Source organism: Ursus arctos, unplaced genomic scaffold (assembly GCF_023065955.2).
Source record: "Ursus arctos isolate Adak ecotype North America unplaced genomic scaffold, UrsArc2.0 scaffold_2, whole genome shotgun sequence".
NCBI lineage: Eukaryota > Metazoa > Chordata > Mammalia > Carnivora > Ursidae > Ursus > Ursus arctos.
The window spans coordinates 24722723-24741321 of NW_026622874.1; the positions used below are offsets into that span (position 1 = coordinate 24722723).

Sequence of the window (18599 nt, forward strand, 5' to 3'; positions counted from 1 at the left end):
TTTGAAATTTTGGAGTGTGTTTTCCTGCTCATCCCTTGTACAGATTTCTAATAGACTTCCTTTGGGCAGTGGGTTCCTGTGTGGTACAGGCCATCACTATAAGAAATCAGACTACTGGAAAGAAAATTGAGTCACCAGATAAGGTCAAATTTGGATTTGGCAGCTGTGATTTAGTACCCTTTCAGTTTTGGGGCCCACCTCTGAGTGCACTGAGGAGGAAGTGAGTAGTGCCTGGTACAGATTCTATAGATCTGGTTCCAGAATAGAGAGAGCAATCCCTTTTCTCTGACAAACTGGCAGAACAAAGAGAGACAAAAAGATTCCTGTTTCAATGCTGGATTGGAAGAGAGGTTCTTTGTGAGGATCCTAAGGGTGAGAGAATGGTTACTTGATCTCAGACTGGCTTAAGTGTCCACACACACACAAAAAAAAAGATACCAGGAAGCTCTGATCATGAAAACTCAACTTCTTTCCTGCATTTAAGAGAGAGAAAAAAAAAAAGTCTTGTTCTTTTTTTTTTTTTCTAATTAGAGAGCTAAAAAGAAGAGGAAGGGAAAAACGGAACAATGGTTGGTGAAATTAAAGCAAATCTGGGATTCAGGTTCCATTAAACATGAAGTTCTTCCAAAAAATGGAATGCTTATAGCCATGGCCAAGAATTCCATAGGTCCTTAGTGGGATATAAGGAGAGAAGATTTTTACAAGTTGATTTGTGGAGACTAAGTATGTTAAATGATGTGACATTGATTGACTTACAAACAGTTGACGTACCCATGAATTAGCCAAGCATTAGTATTTCAGTTTTCTTAATAGGGAAATAAAGCACGAAGATGCAATACCTTGCTGAAGGCACGAGTACAGAAGGCTGGGATAGAATTATTTTTGACTCCCAATAATTTTCAGTTACCAGATTACCACACTCTTGTCTTCTCAAGACATAAACTTTGTATTTATTGGTTAAAGATATCCTGAAAAAAAAATCTATACCCATTCTATTTCCTTGGCTTTCACTGAAGTTTTCAGGCTGTTTTACATTAATCTAGGTTATATTTTAAGTCCCTAGAAACAAAAAACAGAGGCTGACTTAGAAGGAGAAAAAGACAAAAACAAAACCCAAAAACCACCAGAGAGAGAAGATGGAACTGGTACTGTGTAACGTCAGATTTTTGGCTCAAATATATTAAGTTTGATGGAAATTAATTAGGAAGTGATTCAGAAACACTGCAGAGTACACATTTATCCTTCATTGCTATTTTAGAATGGGTCTGTTGCAAAAATCCAAACAAAAAGATCACAAATAAAAATAAAGAGATCCCCATTCCATTTTTTAAAAAATCAGACCTGCTCAACTCTTTCATACCCCCAGAAATAAGAATTCAAACTTCAATCATGTATTTACATAGTAGCATGGATTATAAAATCTTTTTGCATTTAGAAGGTCAGGATGCTAGGGCCGCCCCCACCCCCATTTTTAGCATGATGGAAGGGATCAGAAGGAAGAAGACTACAAAAATATAAGGGCAGTTTGGAGGTACCCCAGCCATTCATTTGCCTCTGCTGTGAGTCTCATTCAAATTTCTCAACCAACTGGCTTGAGTTTTGTTAAGAGAAGCTTTCCAGGCCCTTTGTGTAGGTTGGGACAATCTACAAATCTGTTATCTTTGGCTTGGCATGATTTCTCAGGGATGCCTAAGTCTCAGAGTGTCAAAGCAGAAAGGACTTAAGGGAAGAAAAAGACAGCCATCAGAAACCAAAGACAGTTTTTTTTGTTTCTAATCTTTCGTGCCTCCTCCCCCATCCATGTGGTATGTCTGTGTTCTTCTGACTGAATGAGTGACAGCACATGATGAGTGATGGATCACCCCAGCAGTCTTCAGCTGAGCCCCAGGATGCAACCAGCAAAGCCATCAGCAGGGACTCTGTTAGGGTAAATGGCTACAGTATACAGGGTGGTTCGCCAAAGAAAAAAGAAAACTCAGAAAGTCAGAGCTGCAGATACAGGCAGCGCTCATTAACGTGGCAACCCTTCTGATCATATCATGCCAAGGTTAGGTCCTAAGTCCTGAGCTAATTCTGTGTGGCTTTTGTTAAGAGTTTCAGTGTGGAGATCTCTTCATCCAGACCTAGACCTGGTTCCTCATGGGGCTCTTGTCTGGAATTAAACCATCATGCTTTGGCTACGTGCATGGGGACCCATTTCTCTTTTTTCTTGCCTTATGAAGTCCTCACCTGAACTCATGCACAGTGTGCAGTGCCTGGGAATCCAGGAAGGAGGATGGACAGGATCGAAGAATCTGGTGAGGAAGAGGCTACCGCAAGGCATGGAAATGCCTCTCCTCACCAGGATTCTTTGTGCACAGGGGCACCAGGCCTTTGAGGGTCTCAAAACATAACAAACATGAAATGGATAAAAATAGGGTGGAAATCCATTAACCTTCAAGTCTCACAAAAATCCCAGCAGAATAGATGACTATCTGCTTCCCACCTGGTATACATATGCCTTTTCTTATTACGACCTCATAGTATTTATTATAGCTAGGCTGAGAAATTAAAGAATCTCAACTTATCCCTGGCTCAACTCACTAGACAAATACTCCATCCAAAAACAAGACATCCAGAGCAGACTTTAGAAATAGGATGTAATGGAAAATTGAGAACATTCATTAAAAAACCAAAATTATTAAATTTTGGTCCATTATGCCAGGAGAGACCTAAATTCCCTGAAGTAGGCTTTCATCGAGTATGTGGACATTTCATATACCCCACTCACACCAATAGTACTGCACCTTATACTGTTTCAGATCACCTTGTGAATGTTACCTGGTGAGTTCTCAACTATTTTTAAGAGAATGACGCATTCCCCAACAGCAGAGGCAGGCAGATCAGCAAATAAGCTTGGACTTGGTGGATTTAAAACATCTCAGGAGTTAAGTCAATGATAACATGCAGCAAAACAAGAGCTGGGATGGGAGAACAGAAGGCAGGGACACTGAGGCTCATCACAAAGGCCAAAGAAGAGATGGATGTGTATAGAAAGAAGATGCTGAATGGTGGAATATGGGGTTGTCTTTTTGTGGTCCTAGAGTCAAGAGAAGGTCTAATCCAGAACATCTGGATTTCAGCTTCAGAGAAATGTTATCAGTGATCTCAGTACACCATAGGGACTCAAGTGGGGAGAAGTGAAGCCTAGAATAGAAATAGATTCTTCAGCTGGAAGAGTGGACAGACCCACATTGGGCAGTTGTGTTCATGGCTTACGTTGACCCTTGGTGGGGGGGGGGGTGCTCAAAGCTACCATGTCTTCATAGTGTAGGTAATTCTATCCTGACCTTGGCTCACAGAGCATCTTGGCCTAGACACCCCTGTGTCTGAAAGCCTGCTGGCATTCTGCCCTTGTGGGGATTGAGAGAGGGAGACCTGTGAATTCCCCACCAGAAGTCTGTCTGGAAGTGAAGAGAGGAGTATTTAAACCCAGATCTAGTTAGAACATCTCTCTACCTTGGTTTCTTTTCCTCCTCTTCTCTTTTCCCCCCATCCCTCCCTCTTTGTTTTGAGGAGATGCTGAAGACTATCATTAGCAAGGGAAAGTGGACATAGAGCTAAAGGCTCTTTTGAGCGGACCTGCAGGACTCAGTTTAATCCTACTGCGTATCTCCAACCGTTTCCAGTTTGCTCGGTATTTCTTGAGATGCTGCCATACTTTTTAATCAAGAGAAGCATAGGTTTTGAGATCTCAAGGGCCCTCTTTTCAAGGGAGACAGAAGAGGCAGAATCGGACATGTAGGAAGGGATGCCCTGGTCAGCTATTAGAGGGAAGGGTTAAGGTCACATTTATTAAGAGGTGGAAGGAAACAAGATGATAATGAATTCAGTGACTTCACAGAAAACTGTTTTTTATTTTCTGGTCTTACTAGAATGGTAAATGCAGGCTAAGGGATAAGAAACCCAATTTCTTAGAGGAAATTGAAAAAGGGAGTTCCTAAGTTCATTGGTTCTAGAAAAACCCCAGTGGTTGGTTGGGGGACCGCCTCTGCAAGGCTTGACACTGCTTCGTTCGAGACTCTGGTGTTTGTGTGTATACGAGTTTAAGGAGTCCCGGAAGGGTTCCTGGGACAGTAAATTTAGTGTTCATAATGTGGTTTACAGGCAAATTCCATTTCTGGCAATTGCTCTGCCAGGCTAAATTCCTCCTCCTGTTGAAAGGGCATAAGAGAGCACTTCGTTCCTGTTCTCACACCACAGTGCGACAGGCTTGCTGACTCAGAGCGGCTGTCCTGTTGGAGGCCTGTCCCCAGGGAAAGCTGTATTTCTGAGGGGGAAGAAAGCAATTTTGTGCACAGAAAACAGCCCACTGCAGCACTTTGGCATGAAATGACAATGGACAGAGGAAACCTTTAAAATAATACAAGGCCCAGCATCTGAGTCTTATGTAAAGGGCACACCTGTTCGGATCAGGGTGTCCGTGGTCACGTTCACATGGCCCACTACTCCCGAGCACGCAAGTGGTGAGCGGGAGAGGGAAGTGAAAATGGACAGAGGGTCTGAGAGGAGGAGGTTTCTGTTGTGCCTCTGTGGTCTCCTGCTCTGGGGCTACTTTGATGTGGGGGCTGACTGGGGGTCATGAAGCTCCATTCATGGGGGGGGGGGTATGACCCATGATTCTGTAGCCACATGGTTGTATTTGGCTTCTCAGGGTGGATGCAACTATGATTTAGTTCTATTTCAACCAAAACAAAAACACTTCAGAAGTAAAAAGAAAGAGGCTCCTTCTAAGAAAAATAACAGCCACTCACTTCTCCTCAAGAGGTGGAGTCTGTCTTGGCTGGAGGAGGATAAAGAGAGTATTGACCCACGGTGATCTCAGGACAGGGGAGGGGCCTGGGAGGCAAGCTCCCCCCGCTCATGGCTGCCAAGGGGAAGCCCTGCCTGGCACCCTGCTCCAGCAGGTCCTTCCAGCCACTGGGAGGAGACTGGGAGGAAGTAGAGGGGATGGGACATTTCCACCAGATAGAGTGATGCACTTCCCTGAATGGACAATCTATACAAGACGAGGAATGAGTAGCCAAGAAAGGCTCTTTCTCCTTGCTTCTGAGTTTGATGGGTGAAGAATGACACAGTGGCCTGAGGCTGGCTTCTGCCCAGCTCTTGCTTTGGGGAGAGGAAAAGCCTAGTCCCAGCCCTAGGAAATATTCAGGGCCATGGGGACCCCAGTCCCATTACATTGTGTGATGAGGCCCTACGTTGCTAGGAGGAGCAGCCCAGGTCTCAGCTGAGGTATATTTACTAATCACCTTCAAACTGACCCTTAGTTCACAAACTAGCTGCGAAGGGTCCCCCCTCCCAGGAGGTCCTCAGTAAACTCAGACGGACTCTCAAAAGGAAGTGTCGCACTGCCTGCCTTTCCTCTCTCTCTAGAAGTCTCTACTAGGTAATGTATGGCACACCTTGGGTATGTGTGTGCTACCTTCTCAGGGAGTGGCAGGGAAGGCTGGACCTGCGGCTTGGGCCCTTGCTGCTTGGCAGAAAGGTCCACTGCCTCCTGGACTACAGTCTAGGTTGACATTCAGCCCTATGTGCTGATACAACTATAGGACTGTTCCACATTCTTCTACACTGGTTGGAAAACAGACTCTGCCTTAAGTGCCCCCCACCGCACTTACCCCACCCTCAGAGATCCCTTAGGACCAGCATTTGCAGGGCTAAGACCTGGCAGAGCACGGGGCTCCAGCAGAAACGCTGGACTCACGCTCACAGCGACTGGTGCTCTGGCCACAGGGTTAAATGCTTCTAAAATATACCCTTCCTGGAGCCTCAGGCATCTCGGTGGAGCCTGAGGGCCCTCCCTGGCCTCTCCTAACACAGCACCTACTGAGTAGGTGACAGGCTTCAAAGAGACAGGACTGTCCCTCTCAACACCCTGCCTTCCCTCCATCTCTTTGAGCCTATTCCCCACGGTCTGGGCTGCTGAACTATAGCTTTGCTCACCCAGACCAGCCCTTGCTGCTGCTGCCACAGCACCCTGACCCCTTCTTCCACTTCAGCTTTTCCCTCCTGGCCTCCGCCCCTTGGCACCTAACGCTCCTGAACTTCGCCTGTGCTTCTCTGCGGGAAGCGAGCCAGAAGGGGAATGCAGAGATGCCAGAGTGCCTGCCCCGCTGGCCGCTGGCCGTGGTGCTGGCTGAGCAAGAGCTGCTGAGGGAGGAGACCCCTCTGCTGGGGTCTCCAGGACTCCCCAGTGAAGAGCCAGAGTCTTCCAGGCTTTCCAGGGCAATGGGCGTCAATACAGGCCAGCTCCATCCCTCCACGGCTTACAGCAAAGTAGGAAGGGGCAAGGGGAAGCAAAGCCATCCTCGTGTCCCTCCTGCCCTGGGAATCCCCCTGCACATCCTCATCTTTTCTTTCCCCGGCAAAGAGGCAGAACGTGGGCAGGGCCCATCTCAAAAAGGGAAGTAAAGCAATTTGGCGGGTCCCACTGGTTTTCCTTTTGTCCCTTCGTTCCTCTGGTCTAATAATGCATGGTGTCCTTCCATCTTCCTCCTCCCTCTTCCTCCCCCCCGGGCAGCACTGGCTTCCCAATTCGGTCTTGGTTTTCTCCGGCTGAGAGAAGAGCATGCATCGGAGGGGGGAGCAGCCTCTAGCACTTGTCGTCTTCTTCCGTGTCACTCAGGAGGTCGCTGACAGCCCCACACATCACACCTGGCCCTGGTCCCCCGCGCCGCCGCCGCCGATAGTGCCCGTTGGGCATCTGCCAGCTGTGCCGCAGCGGTGGCGCTGAGCCGATGGTGTTGGAGCGGCCCAGGCTGGTGGCCACGGCGGCTTCGAAGGTGAGCGTCTCCTCCTCGCCACAGTCTGAGGCGTGGGAGTCTTCGTGCAGGGCCAGGTAGGGCTCGGAGATGTAGCGCTGTGGGGAGGAGTGCTGGCCCTGCGGGACATGCCGGGAGCTGGAAGCCTCCACCAGGCCAGGCTCTGTGCTCTCCAGCGCCTGGGAGGTCAGCGGGGAGCCACCCTCGCTTCCATCAGCTGGGGGAGAGATGCTTCCGGTGTGGCGCAGCAGGGAGCTGTAGGAAAGGAGGGGCCGAGGCTTTGGTGGAACAGGGGGGAGCTGCCGGCGACTTCGTCTTGGGGTGCTGGTGTCAGAGACGGAGGGGATGGAGCTTTCACTCAGGGAGCCTGTGCCCTGTGCAGCGGGACAGACATGGCAGGTTAGACTGCACCTGGCCTGATCCCTACTTAGGGCCCTGGTAAGGTCCCTAACCCTCCTTACAGAGAGCCCTTGGAGCCTAGGGAGGGAGGTCTGAGCTGGGGTCCCTCTGTGACAAGTCCCCTCCCCTTAGGAAGGGAGAGACTGAAGGAGATGGAGCGGTCTCCATCGCGGAGACCAGGGCTTGTCAACTGAAGCTGCAGCTACAGGCTTGGCAGGTCTGGGATGGGGCCCGAGACTCTGCATTTCTAACACGCTCCCAGGTGCTGCTGGACCATGGAGCGGCCACTTAGAGGAGCAGGATCTGGAAGCTCTATATATGTAACAAGGAGCACACTGAAAGCAAGCCCTGTGACTCTGGAGAAAGACAACTCCATGAAAGGTGAATGAATGCTAAGGGGTTGCTGTCTGGGGCGTCTTTCCTGGGAATGCCAGTTACCTTCCCTCATCCTCACTTTTTGCCTTCATGTCTTCAGGGGCTGGTTGACGTTAACTCAGCTGCTGCTTCAGGCCTTAGCTGACCTGCTCGCCTAGACCCAAGTGTCCCTGAACCCAGAGCTGGTAAATGAACCTTCTGGAAGGTGTTTCTCAAAGGTGTATGTGACTTACGAACCACCTGCTCAGAAGCTCCTGGGGAATCCTTTCAACTTTCGGCTTTTCCCTTTCTAGCTGGTTTCACTACTAAAGCAGAACCCTTTAGGTCCCAGGAATATGCAGTTATAACAAGCTTTCATGATTCTGTTCACTAAAATTTGAAAGCCACTGCTCTAGAAGGAACTCCTCAACTGCCTCTAAAGTCTACTCCAGTGGACCTCCTCCCCCCCTCTGGGTTCGGGCAGCCCCGAAGAGAGTTGGAGCTGGGAGTGAGGAGAAAAGCGGGTGGAGCGAATGTTTTCACATAGCTCTGGTAGTGATTTCTTAGGCGATGGCTGGAAGCTAGGTGAAGGAGGCTGAACTGATCCAAATTATAAATCCTGTGCTGAGAGATGGATCACCATTGGAACTACTACTAAGGATCACGCAACCGGTCAAAGAAACTTTTCTGGCTAAAGGTGAGCCTTTTCTCCTAAATCTGGCTTAGATGTTTGTGAACTTACTTGTGACTTTGTACCTCTGGGTTCTGAGGACTGAGATGGAATGACTTCTAGATACCATTGTCTTTCTTCTAGATTTCTGGTTTTCTGTGAATTCATATCCTTTCTGAGTACACAAGCATGACGTAGCTAACTGCTGCGCACAATGGGTATAGTTTCTTGTGAAACCAAGGATGCCCACATTTTGCACCTAATGTTAACAGATCACCCCTCCCTGTCTTTCTACAGGGGCTCCACTTCCTGTCCACGCTCACCTGTTGGTTGGGGGTCTGCGACCTGCCCTCACTGGGAGACCTGGACTGCTGGCGCTCCGGGGACTCCCAGTCGGCCTGAGTCCCTCGCTCCTCTGAGTTGCAGCGGGAGACGTCGGGAGAGAGAAGATGCTTTCGCTCTTTTGACCGTCCCCGCTCTCTGCCCCCTGAGCGGTGGGTGTCAGACTTGTGGCCTGGGAGAGATGACAAAAGCACCTGGTCACAACTCCACCCATACTGGCCTCTGAACATAAGGAGATGTCATATGGCCTGGGTGGGCCTGGACCCCTGAAGAACCCTAGCTTCTCCAGGCATGTCAACAGGTGATCTGAAAGGGAGGCAGGAGGGAAAGGTTGGAAAATGACCCTTTTGTGAAGAGGAAAGTGTGTAAGTTGCCACTGGAAAGACACATATATGAAAGGATGCACTTAGTTCTCTTCTGCTTCTGTTTGCGCTAGACACAGTTAAGACAGAATCTTTGGCAACGATATGGCCCAGGAGTTCTCTATGTCCTATACATGGGTGTGTAACTTTCTGGAGGGGAAGATGGCATCAGTAAAGGGATAGAGGTCAAAGGGTTTCAGTCCCATTTCTGCCACTTACTGGCCCTCTGATATAGGCATGTCACTGCTTTTTGATCTCTCTTTCCTCATCTAGTAAAATAGAAACCGTTAGAAAATCATGAGCATGCTTCAGACTCTATCAGTATGACCCTTTTCCTTAAAACAAAACTCAAAAACCTAAAAAAATTCCAGGTAGCACTATCGGGGTTGAAGCAGAGTTGGTGGTTAAGAGGCCAGCCCCTGCCACGAATGTGTTAGAGACCCCCTAAGGCAGGGTGCCTTGGTGGCCCAGTCAGTTAAGCGTCTGTCTTCGGCTCAGGTCATGATCCTGGGGTCCTGGGATGGAGCCCCACATCGGGCTCCCTGCTCAGTGGGGACCCTGCCGCTCTGCCTACTTGTGCTCTCTCTGCCAAATAAATAAAATCTTAAAAAACAAAAACAAAAAACCCCACAAAACCCAAAAACCCTAAGGAACTCCAGTGGTTTTGCAGAAGGTCATCTGAAAATCTCATATTTTAATTATACTTCAATAAAAAACTTAAGATTATATTAGTTTCAGGTGTACAATGTAATTGATTCAACAGTTCCATACATTTTAATGATTTCTATAGCCCTACTCTGAAAGAAAGACATTTCAGCCTTTCTGATGAATATAGAAGACTTTGTTTCAGGATAAGTCAGATAGGGAACTCTCTCCTGGTGAAAGTGTTCTTTCTTCCCTTGCTTTCCTCAACCTGTATCTTTATCTGAATCCTGTTCTAGTGATTTTCAGTTCTTGTCAGACTTGGTCAACAGTGCAAGAGCCTGAAAAGAGGTTAGCAGGGAAGACCCCCCTCACCTGAGTCAGAATTCAGGCGATGAGCTGACAGTCTCAGCGAGGAGTGGTAACTCCGGCGACGTGACTTGTAGGTGTTTTCGCTACTTCTCTCCATGGAGAATTCCTCCAACCATGAGGAATTTGAACGCTTATCCCGAATCGTGGAAAATGAACGTCTCATGGAGGTAGGATCTGTCACCACCTGGAAACAGGAGGCCCCAGAAGAACACAAAATCTGGATTAATTACAGAAAAGGTCTAAAAGTAAGGAAGAAGTGAGATAGAGATTGTTGAAGATTGCAAGTTGCAACCTCCCTTGAATCCCTCTTGCTCAGATCTTAGCTGGCAGAGAGTGTTCTATGCTAGGTTAGCATAGACAGTGAGACTTATCCAGGGTCGTGTCCTCGTGCTCAGGAAAGCAAGCAGCTGAGGGTACAGTGCAGGCTTCCCATAGAGCCATCTACCAGAGGGACCCAGCCAGGACCTCCAGTGAACTTTGAGCCACTTTGAAATATGTGAGGGCAACTGTCAAAATGTCTGCACCATGAAAGAAGCATAGCTTTGCCTTTTATTTGTTGCTCTCACCAGGGAAGGAAGGCCCTGCCATGTAGCACAGGAGCTTAGGAGAGCTTGTAGCTGGACGGCATCTAAGAATGCCTTGTTCTCTATCATCCATCCCTGCCCCCCAGCCCCACCTTAAACTCTGGCATTTTGATTTGCCACAGATGTTAAAACAGATCCACAAAAAGTTCTTGTCTCTGTCAAAACTCGATGTAAGACAGACAGACAGAAAAAAGAAGCCAGGAAAACAGACAAAGAAATGAGGCGTGGCCTGCACTGGTTAGGACAGACAGTCCTGACACAGAGCTGTATGTGTAAGTAACTGCATATGTGCTGGGGAAGCCAGGAAAGGTGGAAAGGGAAAAACAAAACAAAACCACAGGGAAAATCCTGGAAAATATTTCTTGCATGGCTGGTTGAGTCTGGACGATGTTGAGCCCATCCAGAAGGAGTTACACCGTTTTGCTGGCTAGACTTTTAGGGTTAGGCTTCACTGAAAACACACTGTGGAAGGGCAGGCTCTAAAGAGAAGGCCCATGAGCCAGATTTTGCTTATAGGGAAGGAATGGGGGCAAGTCGAGGGCTCACCTGAAAATATCAGATGATTTTTCATAACCCACCAATTCAATATAGTCCAGGATGCCACTACACATGGTAGGTGGTGACAGCTTTTTACCTGGGGATCCACAGTCAGGCGTGGCATAGAGGATGCCCTCCCAGATCCCGTATGCTCCTGGGTGTCCGAAGGAAGGTAGATGCCATGGCTAGAGGACTGCACGCTTTTTAATTCACTAACCTCTGGCTCCTGGAAATAAACACACAGCCAAGCTTGTGGGACTTGGTTCCATCTCATTGCTTCTCACCTCCAGTGGATGATTCTGCCTCCTCCAGAACAAGAGTGGCTTTTAGAGAGAGACTTGCATCTTTAAGGTCTCAGTTGTGTGTGCATCTATGTGTGCACACGTGGTACACCAGATGTCCCAAACAGAAAGCTCTACTGGGGACTGAAAGGTAAAGAGCACCTTTTCAAGTATTTTCTTATTTACCACTAAGCAGCTCTTCAGATTTTGAGGCTTTGTAAGACATTATCAGTCATAATTCTTCTTAGATATGTGAAGTTTACTTTCTGAAAGTTGGGAGTGTTTGGTGGGCTTATTCTTTTAATTTGATGCTATTTATCAAACAAAAATACTCTAAGGAAAGTCACCAATTTCTGGTGTCAAATATATCATCTCAAACCTTAAGACACACAATTTTATTAGCTGAGCACTTTTTCTTATTGAAACCATTCAAACAGTGTGATAGATGATGGCCATGTGTCAGGGTGCTCTAGACTAGTGCAGTCCAGTAAAAATATTATGCAAAATGCCTCTGTAGTTTTAAATTTCCTAGTAACTGCATTTTAAAGTTTTAAAAATAACATCAAATTTATATCTATTTATATATAAATAACAACAAATTTAATATATTTTATTTAGCCCAATATATCCAAATATTCTCATGTCGACATGTAGTCAATCTAAAACTTGGGATATTTCACATTCTTTTTGGCACCACGTCTTTGACACGGGCATGTATTTTGTCCTTATAGCACATCTCAATCCAAGTGCTCACTGGCCACATGTGCCACTCTAGAACATTAGAATTGGAACTAAGATGTCAGCTCTTTTAGGTGATTTTCCTGGTTTAAGAATGTTAGTTTGGCAAACGTACATGATCCATACAGATAGCTACTGTCACTGCATTGAGGGGTAGAGTTGACTTAGAAATGTTTACATGGGCCACCAAAGAGACCTAGAAATATCCTGGACATCTGGAGATTTTACCAGAAAAAAAAAAAAAGCTATTTTATATTTAGAGAATGACACCCTAAAAACCTAGTTGTTTAAATAGGGCACTGCTGAAGGAAAGGGTGCCTGAAACCCCGCTCAGCCTCCAAGACCATGTGGCCGGGTGGTTTCTGGTGTGAATGGGAGGACAGCCCTCCTAGGACATGTGATATGTGCGCTTGAGGAAATTCTAGTGTTTGCAGTACATGCTTTATAAAGCACACAGGTCCGACTTAAAACAGACGTGGTAACAACACTGCAGCTTGTGGGGTGTGAGAGGTGGGATAAGACACACGCACAAATCACGGCCACGCCTCCGGATGGGGAGCAGGGGCCCCAGGGGATGGTCAGGAGGACACAGTGGTGAGCGTGTGGCACGGGCTGACACCTGAGCTGAATTACAGACACCAGTACTGACAATGAGATGAACACAGATCCAAAAAGTCCTGGCACTATGGCTCAGCCCTGGGGAACCCACAGAAATAATGATGTCATAAAGAAAGCCTCCCTGTGAAAGAAAGGACACATTATTGAGATTTTCCCAGCCAGACATATCATCAGGCAGACAAGCTGTAAAATGCTGAGAGGCACTTTTAAGACTCAAACTATCTGTACCAATTAGTCCCTGGTGCTAAGTTCCTCATAAAGGAAGGCAGGAAATTCATCCAAGGATTCCTGCCTACCAAGAACACCCAAGGTTCTCACACCCTGAGAAGGTTTGGTCTAGCAGTCTCCCAAACAGCTACACAGAATTCCCTGTCTCAGCAGTCACAGGAGACGGAATCACCCATTTGAGCTACCGGAGGGTTTTGCCCCCTTTAAGGGTACTTATGCCATCAGACATGCACTCCATAAACAGGCCAGTCCCACACTCCACCCACAACATCCAGGATGGCTCTGGGGTACACGGTAGCAGTGAAGGGGGTCGGGAGAGAAGAAAAACACAGATGAATTATAATCAAAGTGACACAGAACTCAGGATAAGCTGTCTATATAGACTTTTGCAAATGTTTGATCTTTTTCTTTCCAGGCCCACGAATATTTGGGCCTTAATTGTAAGCTCAGGAGGGAACTTAATCTCAGGACTCCTGAACTAAGGATAACAGTAAAGTCTATTATCATTGGGGATCAAAACACAAAGCTCTTTTAGCAAAATCTAAAGGTCAATGTTTCCCCTCCTTTCTCGAAGCTTAAACTTGATTCAAATAGGTTTCTCAGGAATTTTACCATTTATGCTAATGAAAACTCTAGGCTCAGGGGAGGGATTTTAAGGACCTCTTAGTATGTACTTGATTTATGGAATTGTGACCAAAAGGGACGCACAGAAAAGAGCCAAGAGATTCGTCTGTAACTCTTGGCAGACAGCTCGTCACAGTCACGTGTGCTCCCGAGTTATCCAGGAGGTAGGCATCTCCAGAGGGCCGGCATAGGGCGTTCCTGTGTTTCCAGAAGCGGTACCTGGCTACACTAAGTTGTCCATTTGGTTCCACTCATTCTGATGGTTCATCCTAAGGCTTCATATCAAAGGTAAGATTTTGTGACTCTTGCTTCTACATTTGCTGCTTACAGGCATAAATTACGAAGGTTTGGCCTGAAGCGATCTAGGTTCTTGCAGCAGGTAAGGAGCCTCTGGGACTGTTAAAACCTGCAGAGGGAGCATTTGTCAGAGAACATGAGAAATTCAGCCCCGAAAGGAGAGACAGCAGGGTAACTAACTGGCAGGACTATCAGAAAGGGTTTTCCTGATAAGCCATAGCTATGAAATAAGATTTGGAAATGAGAGTGGGAGGGATCAGGAAACCAAGGAACTATTTTTGAGGTCATGTAACTCATTCATTCACCAGAGACTGCTGTTCCTGGAACTGTCCATCATCGGCTGGGTCCATACAAGCCAACTGGAATATTTCCTGGGGGGAGAGCGGACTCATCGAAGGGTATCCACTACGGCCGCTCCTGAAAAGCAACGGCAAAGTAAGAGGTAATGTATACATGAGAGAAAGGGAAAGTCCTGTCATAGCTGCCACTACTAATTCCCACCCCAGATGGGACTTCCTTTCCGGCAAGGGCAACACCCGTCAGTATTTGCTGGCTTGATAGGCCAGTAACTGACAGGGGGCTGGACCCTAGAATAAAAAAAGTTAAAAAAAAAAAAAAAGCATCGTAAAGGAGAAGCCACTGTTTTCAACCTGCATTTGGAACCATTCATCATTCTGCTGGTGACTAGCCGATCTGTGACAAACGACATTATTTGTCACACTCAGCCATATGGAAGACCGATGCTCAATTACAAACCTGTTTCTGCTCAGTTTCTCCTTTCAGGAGAGAAAAAAAAAATACTGTAGTTTAAACAGTGAACAGTTTGTTTAAATATTAAGCAGTCATGGTCTTTTAAAAAATTTCCTGTAGTCTCAGTAGAAATATGGTTTTATTGTGCCAACATCCTTGGCCAAACTAAACAATTCAATGCCATGAACATTTACTGAAGGCCAACTCTGTGCCAGGCACTATGTCTGTTGGTTTATGAACTGGGTGGAATGATCTCAGAGGTGGTGGGGAGGCGGTGGTAACATCTGGGTTGATGGTTATGGAGGAGGATATGTAAATGGTGATGAGGTAAGAAGCCTCTGAATGAAAGCTATGGCGAGCTGTCCCGGTGTGCCTGTGATTAAACCAGTGTTGGGTACCTGCAGACGCTCTTAGCCAATGGGATCCATGGGGCTGGTTAGGAGAAAAAGAGGTAGCCAGTCTCTCCTGAGAAGATGCCTGTTGCAGCCACTCACTGCTACTAGCACAGGAACAGGTGCCCTCTGACCTACTCAAGAATGCGGAGTGAGCTTCCTGATGGTGGGAAGAGGGACAGTGGTCGGGGACGGGGCCGCAGCTCTCAGTAATGGTGGAGCTGGAAGGGAGGGATGGGCACCATCTTGTGCTCCAGGGACAGCCATTTCATAGCTGAGTGTACTGCACTCATGAAAGCATCTACTGGAAAATCTGAGGCATGAACACATTCACTTAAAAATAATCCATAGGCACAATCTTACCTTGACTGGGATCACAGGGAGAGATCTGAAGAGCAAAGAGTCGCCCCACCTGTCCCCTTGCTGTCAGGAAGATGTTTGCTGAATTTTCACAACTGATACAGAGCAATCTGACATTTAAATGACCTGCTTACATGTCAATCCTCTTCCTCAGTGTGCCTTCTCCTGAGAACCACTGGGAGCAAGATGGACACTGCTCTCTGAAAAACCACAGAATCCCCAGTAGGGAGAGAGGACCCCTGGAATCACTGAATAACCTCCTAGAGTTGAATAACTTGAAGCGAGAGTGACTTCCTACTTTAAAAACCGTGTTTGGAATCTCATTGTTGGGATAAAGTCTGGAACACGGCCTCTCATGACCTAGTTCCTACTCTGCCTGAATTTTTGTGCCCTTTACCTCCTGCTTCTGAATTTCAGACACACTGGACTCTCTGTTCACTGAATGGGCCCACCCGGCTTCTCTCTGCCTCAAGACATTAATACAGGCTGTTCCCAGAGAGCAGAATGCTTCTAACTCCCCTGCCCTCTGCAAACTTTTTTCATGTTATTTTGAATTCTTCCTTCAAAATTCACTCTGTTCCAGAAATGCTCTCTGATCTCTGCCCCCATCGCCCTCCCGCCCCGCCAGAACTCAGGTGGACACACATTTTGCCACACTGTTTCCTTCCTAGTACAAATCACTGAAAAGGACAACTCTTCTTCTTTCCAATAATTCTGTTTCATGACTGGCTTTCCACCAGGTGTAAGCTCAGTGAGGGCAGAAGGTCCTGAGGACCAGGCCTACTGTTCCACCGCTGTCCCCCTTTAGGGAAATGTGCCAACATCCACCCAAAGGCTTATGCTGGAAACCTGTAGGTCATCTTTGATTTTTTTCCCCCCTCTCCTTCACTCCCTGAGGCAAATCAATCACCACATCCCATCCAGTCTCCCTACTGATAATATTTCAAGTCTGAGCATCTCTCCCCATCTCCTTCCTGTTAGTCCAAGCCACAGCCATTAATAATTCACACAATTGCAGTCACATACTAAAAGCAGTTCTGTCGTTCAAACTGTTCCCCTCTGATCCGCGTCCACATTGGTTTCAAGAATCATCTTTGAAAAGCCCAAGTCTGTTCACGTCACACTAATGAGTAAAACCCCATGATCCTTAGATAAACCCTCACTCCTGTCTCCTGCTTATAATACTTCCCCATGCTGGCCCTGATAGAGCTCATCACCCCAGATCTCTGTGCTCCAGTCATCATGACAGTTTTCAGGTTCCTGAGGCTTCTTTCCCTCTCCCTTCTCTTGAAGACCATGCCTGCGAGTCTCCTTAAATGTTATTTCCACAGGGAAGCCTCCCCACACCCTGGAACCGGTGTGCTGCTTCCCTTCCGTGGTATCACACGAGGCTACTCTTCTGCATTTTAACCTTCATCACTTTTGTAATTTCTTTTTCAAGATTTGTCTCCATGGGGGCCGTGATTGTGTTGACTGCTAAATCCCCAGTGCCTGAGCCAGCTCTTCTGTCATAGGGGATTTTAATAAATATTAGTCAAATCAAGGAGTAAATGCATCAATAAACACAGGAGGAGTTGGACTGATGCCATGGTGGGAGTTAAATACGGCAAACTGTTGGGGTGAGAGAGATCTAGGTGGAGGGGTGTCCTCTCTTTCTAAGCCAAGGCCCTTGAAAGACACTGTACGTCCCCCCGAGGACTTTCCACTGCTCCAGTCATACCCCTTTCCTACACAGACCAAAGACATCTCCTGGTTTTCTATAGACAGGAGAATCCATACCTTGCTACTTTATCACATCAAATATCTTTAAAAATGAACAATAGCCTTGGTCAGGATGTTGGTCTTTTGCTTCTCTTGCAAATGTGTTGGATTGTGACCTCTGAAATCAATGCTTTTCAAAAACAGGTGTCCAGCATCACAGGCTAAAAGGAATTCATGGTGTGAGAAACCACAAATGGCATTCTGACAGAGGTCTCGAAACCAAGCCCTGATTTTATTTCCCTGATAATTACTGAGGTTGTGGTATTTAGTGATTATCGGTTCCATGAGAACGAGGACTGGGACTAGGTTAAACCCAACCGCAAAACCTCACTCACTTTGGGTAGAGAGATTCCTGCCCCTTGGATACCTGGACATGCTTGCTGATGATAGAAGTTCAGGTTATAATGAGATATGTCTGCTATAGTAAATCATGTATGACTAACAACCAAGTGGGGGCTAAGCCTTGCAACTCAGAAGAGTTGGCAAATTCCTTAACCGAGGCTTTGTTTCTACTTCTGAAATAAATAAATAAATAAATAAATAAATTAAAAAAAAAAAAATATATATATATATAGCCTGATCAAAAGTTCTTGTTCATTACAGATAACAGTGTATTGGGAATACTCTGGAGTTAGGAATAACAAATTCCAGTTCAGCTTCCTACTAGCCACATGGCTTTGGGCAACTTATTTCGTCCCCAGTTTCTTATTTGTAGAGCGAAGACACTAACGTATGTCCTTCTTCCTTTGTCCATTCACAGTGCTCTCTCTCGAGCTGGCCCCAGGACAGAACATGCCATTACCCTTGCTGAAAAACCATTTTAAAATAAAAAATGTTGTCTTCTCAAGCTCAGAGAGAGGATCACTTGGCTCAGACTATTATTTTCTGGGCATTTCTGGGCCTGCGCAATGGCGCCGGTGACCAGATGCAAGCAGGATGGCTGTGGAGTCCTCGTTATACTCACAGGCCTGAAACAGGGTCCTGCTGGAGATAGGGCAGGGCTTTGGCATTAGCAATGATCTCCTGAGGCAGAGATGAGGGCTCCATGCGCTGGAACATGGGTGCATTTTTCTGTGTTAAAAAGTGGGAGGGAGGAAAAAGGAACTCATGTGACTATGGGGTCTACCCCCGAGGGAGTGGGAAATACCATTTACTTGGGTAAGACAGGATCATGCCTGATCCTCTGATCCCCTGGGTTTCTAATCCCCAACACCAGAAAGTTCCTGGACCCTGGACCCCAGCCTGTGCTTCTGAGCACCTGCAGAGCACTGTACCCCAGGGAGGCGCAGGCTTGGTCCTAGAGGGGCCCTCCCATGACTCCTTGTGGCCCACCCACCTTCCCTGCTGTCAGTGACCCTCACCTGTTCCTCCAGCTGCTGCCTCTGCTTCTTCACCTTACTCTGTTTATAGTAGTCCATGATCATCATTGCTGCATAGATTTTGCCCACAGTCAGGTCAGAGGCTAGAACCACAAAGATGGCGTGG

General features: G+C 46.9%; 1 protein-coding gene across 1 annotated transcript in view; it reads right to left on the reverse strand.

Annotated features, from left to right (window-relative positions):
* Positions 1-530: 530 nt before the first annotated feature.
* Positions 531-18599, reverse strand: part of CACNA1E (calcium voltage-gated channel subunit alpha1 E) — a 310736-nt gene continuing 292667 nt past the window's right edge. Inside the window, exons 41-47 of the mRNA XM_057315519.1 lie at positions 18476-18576; positions 18079-18185; positions 14157-14268; positions 11163-11291; positions 9948-10128; positions 8550-8740; positions 531-7177 (exon numbers count right to left, since the gene is read on the reverse strand). Of these exons, the coding sequence (XP_057171502.1) occupies positions 6635-7177; positions 8550-8740; positions 9948-10128; positions 11163-11291; positions 14157-14268; positions 18079-18185; positions 18476-18576 (1364 nt within the window). The 3' untranslated portion in view covers positions 531-6634. The remainder of the gene's footprint in view (positions 7178-8549; positions 8741-9947; positions 10129-11162; positions 11292-14156; positions 14269-18078; positions 18186-18475; positions 18577-18599) is intronic.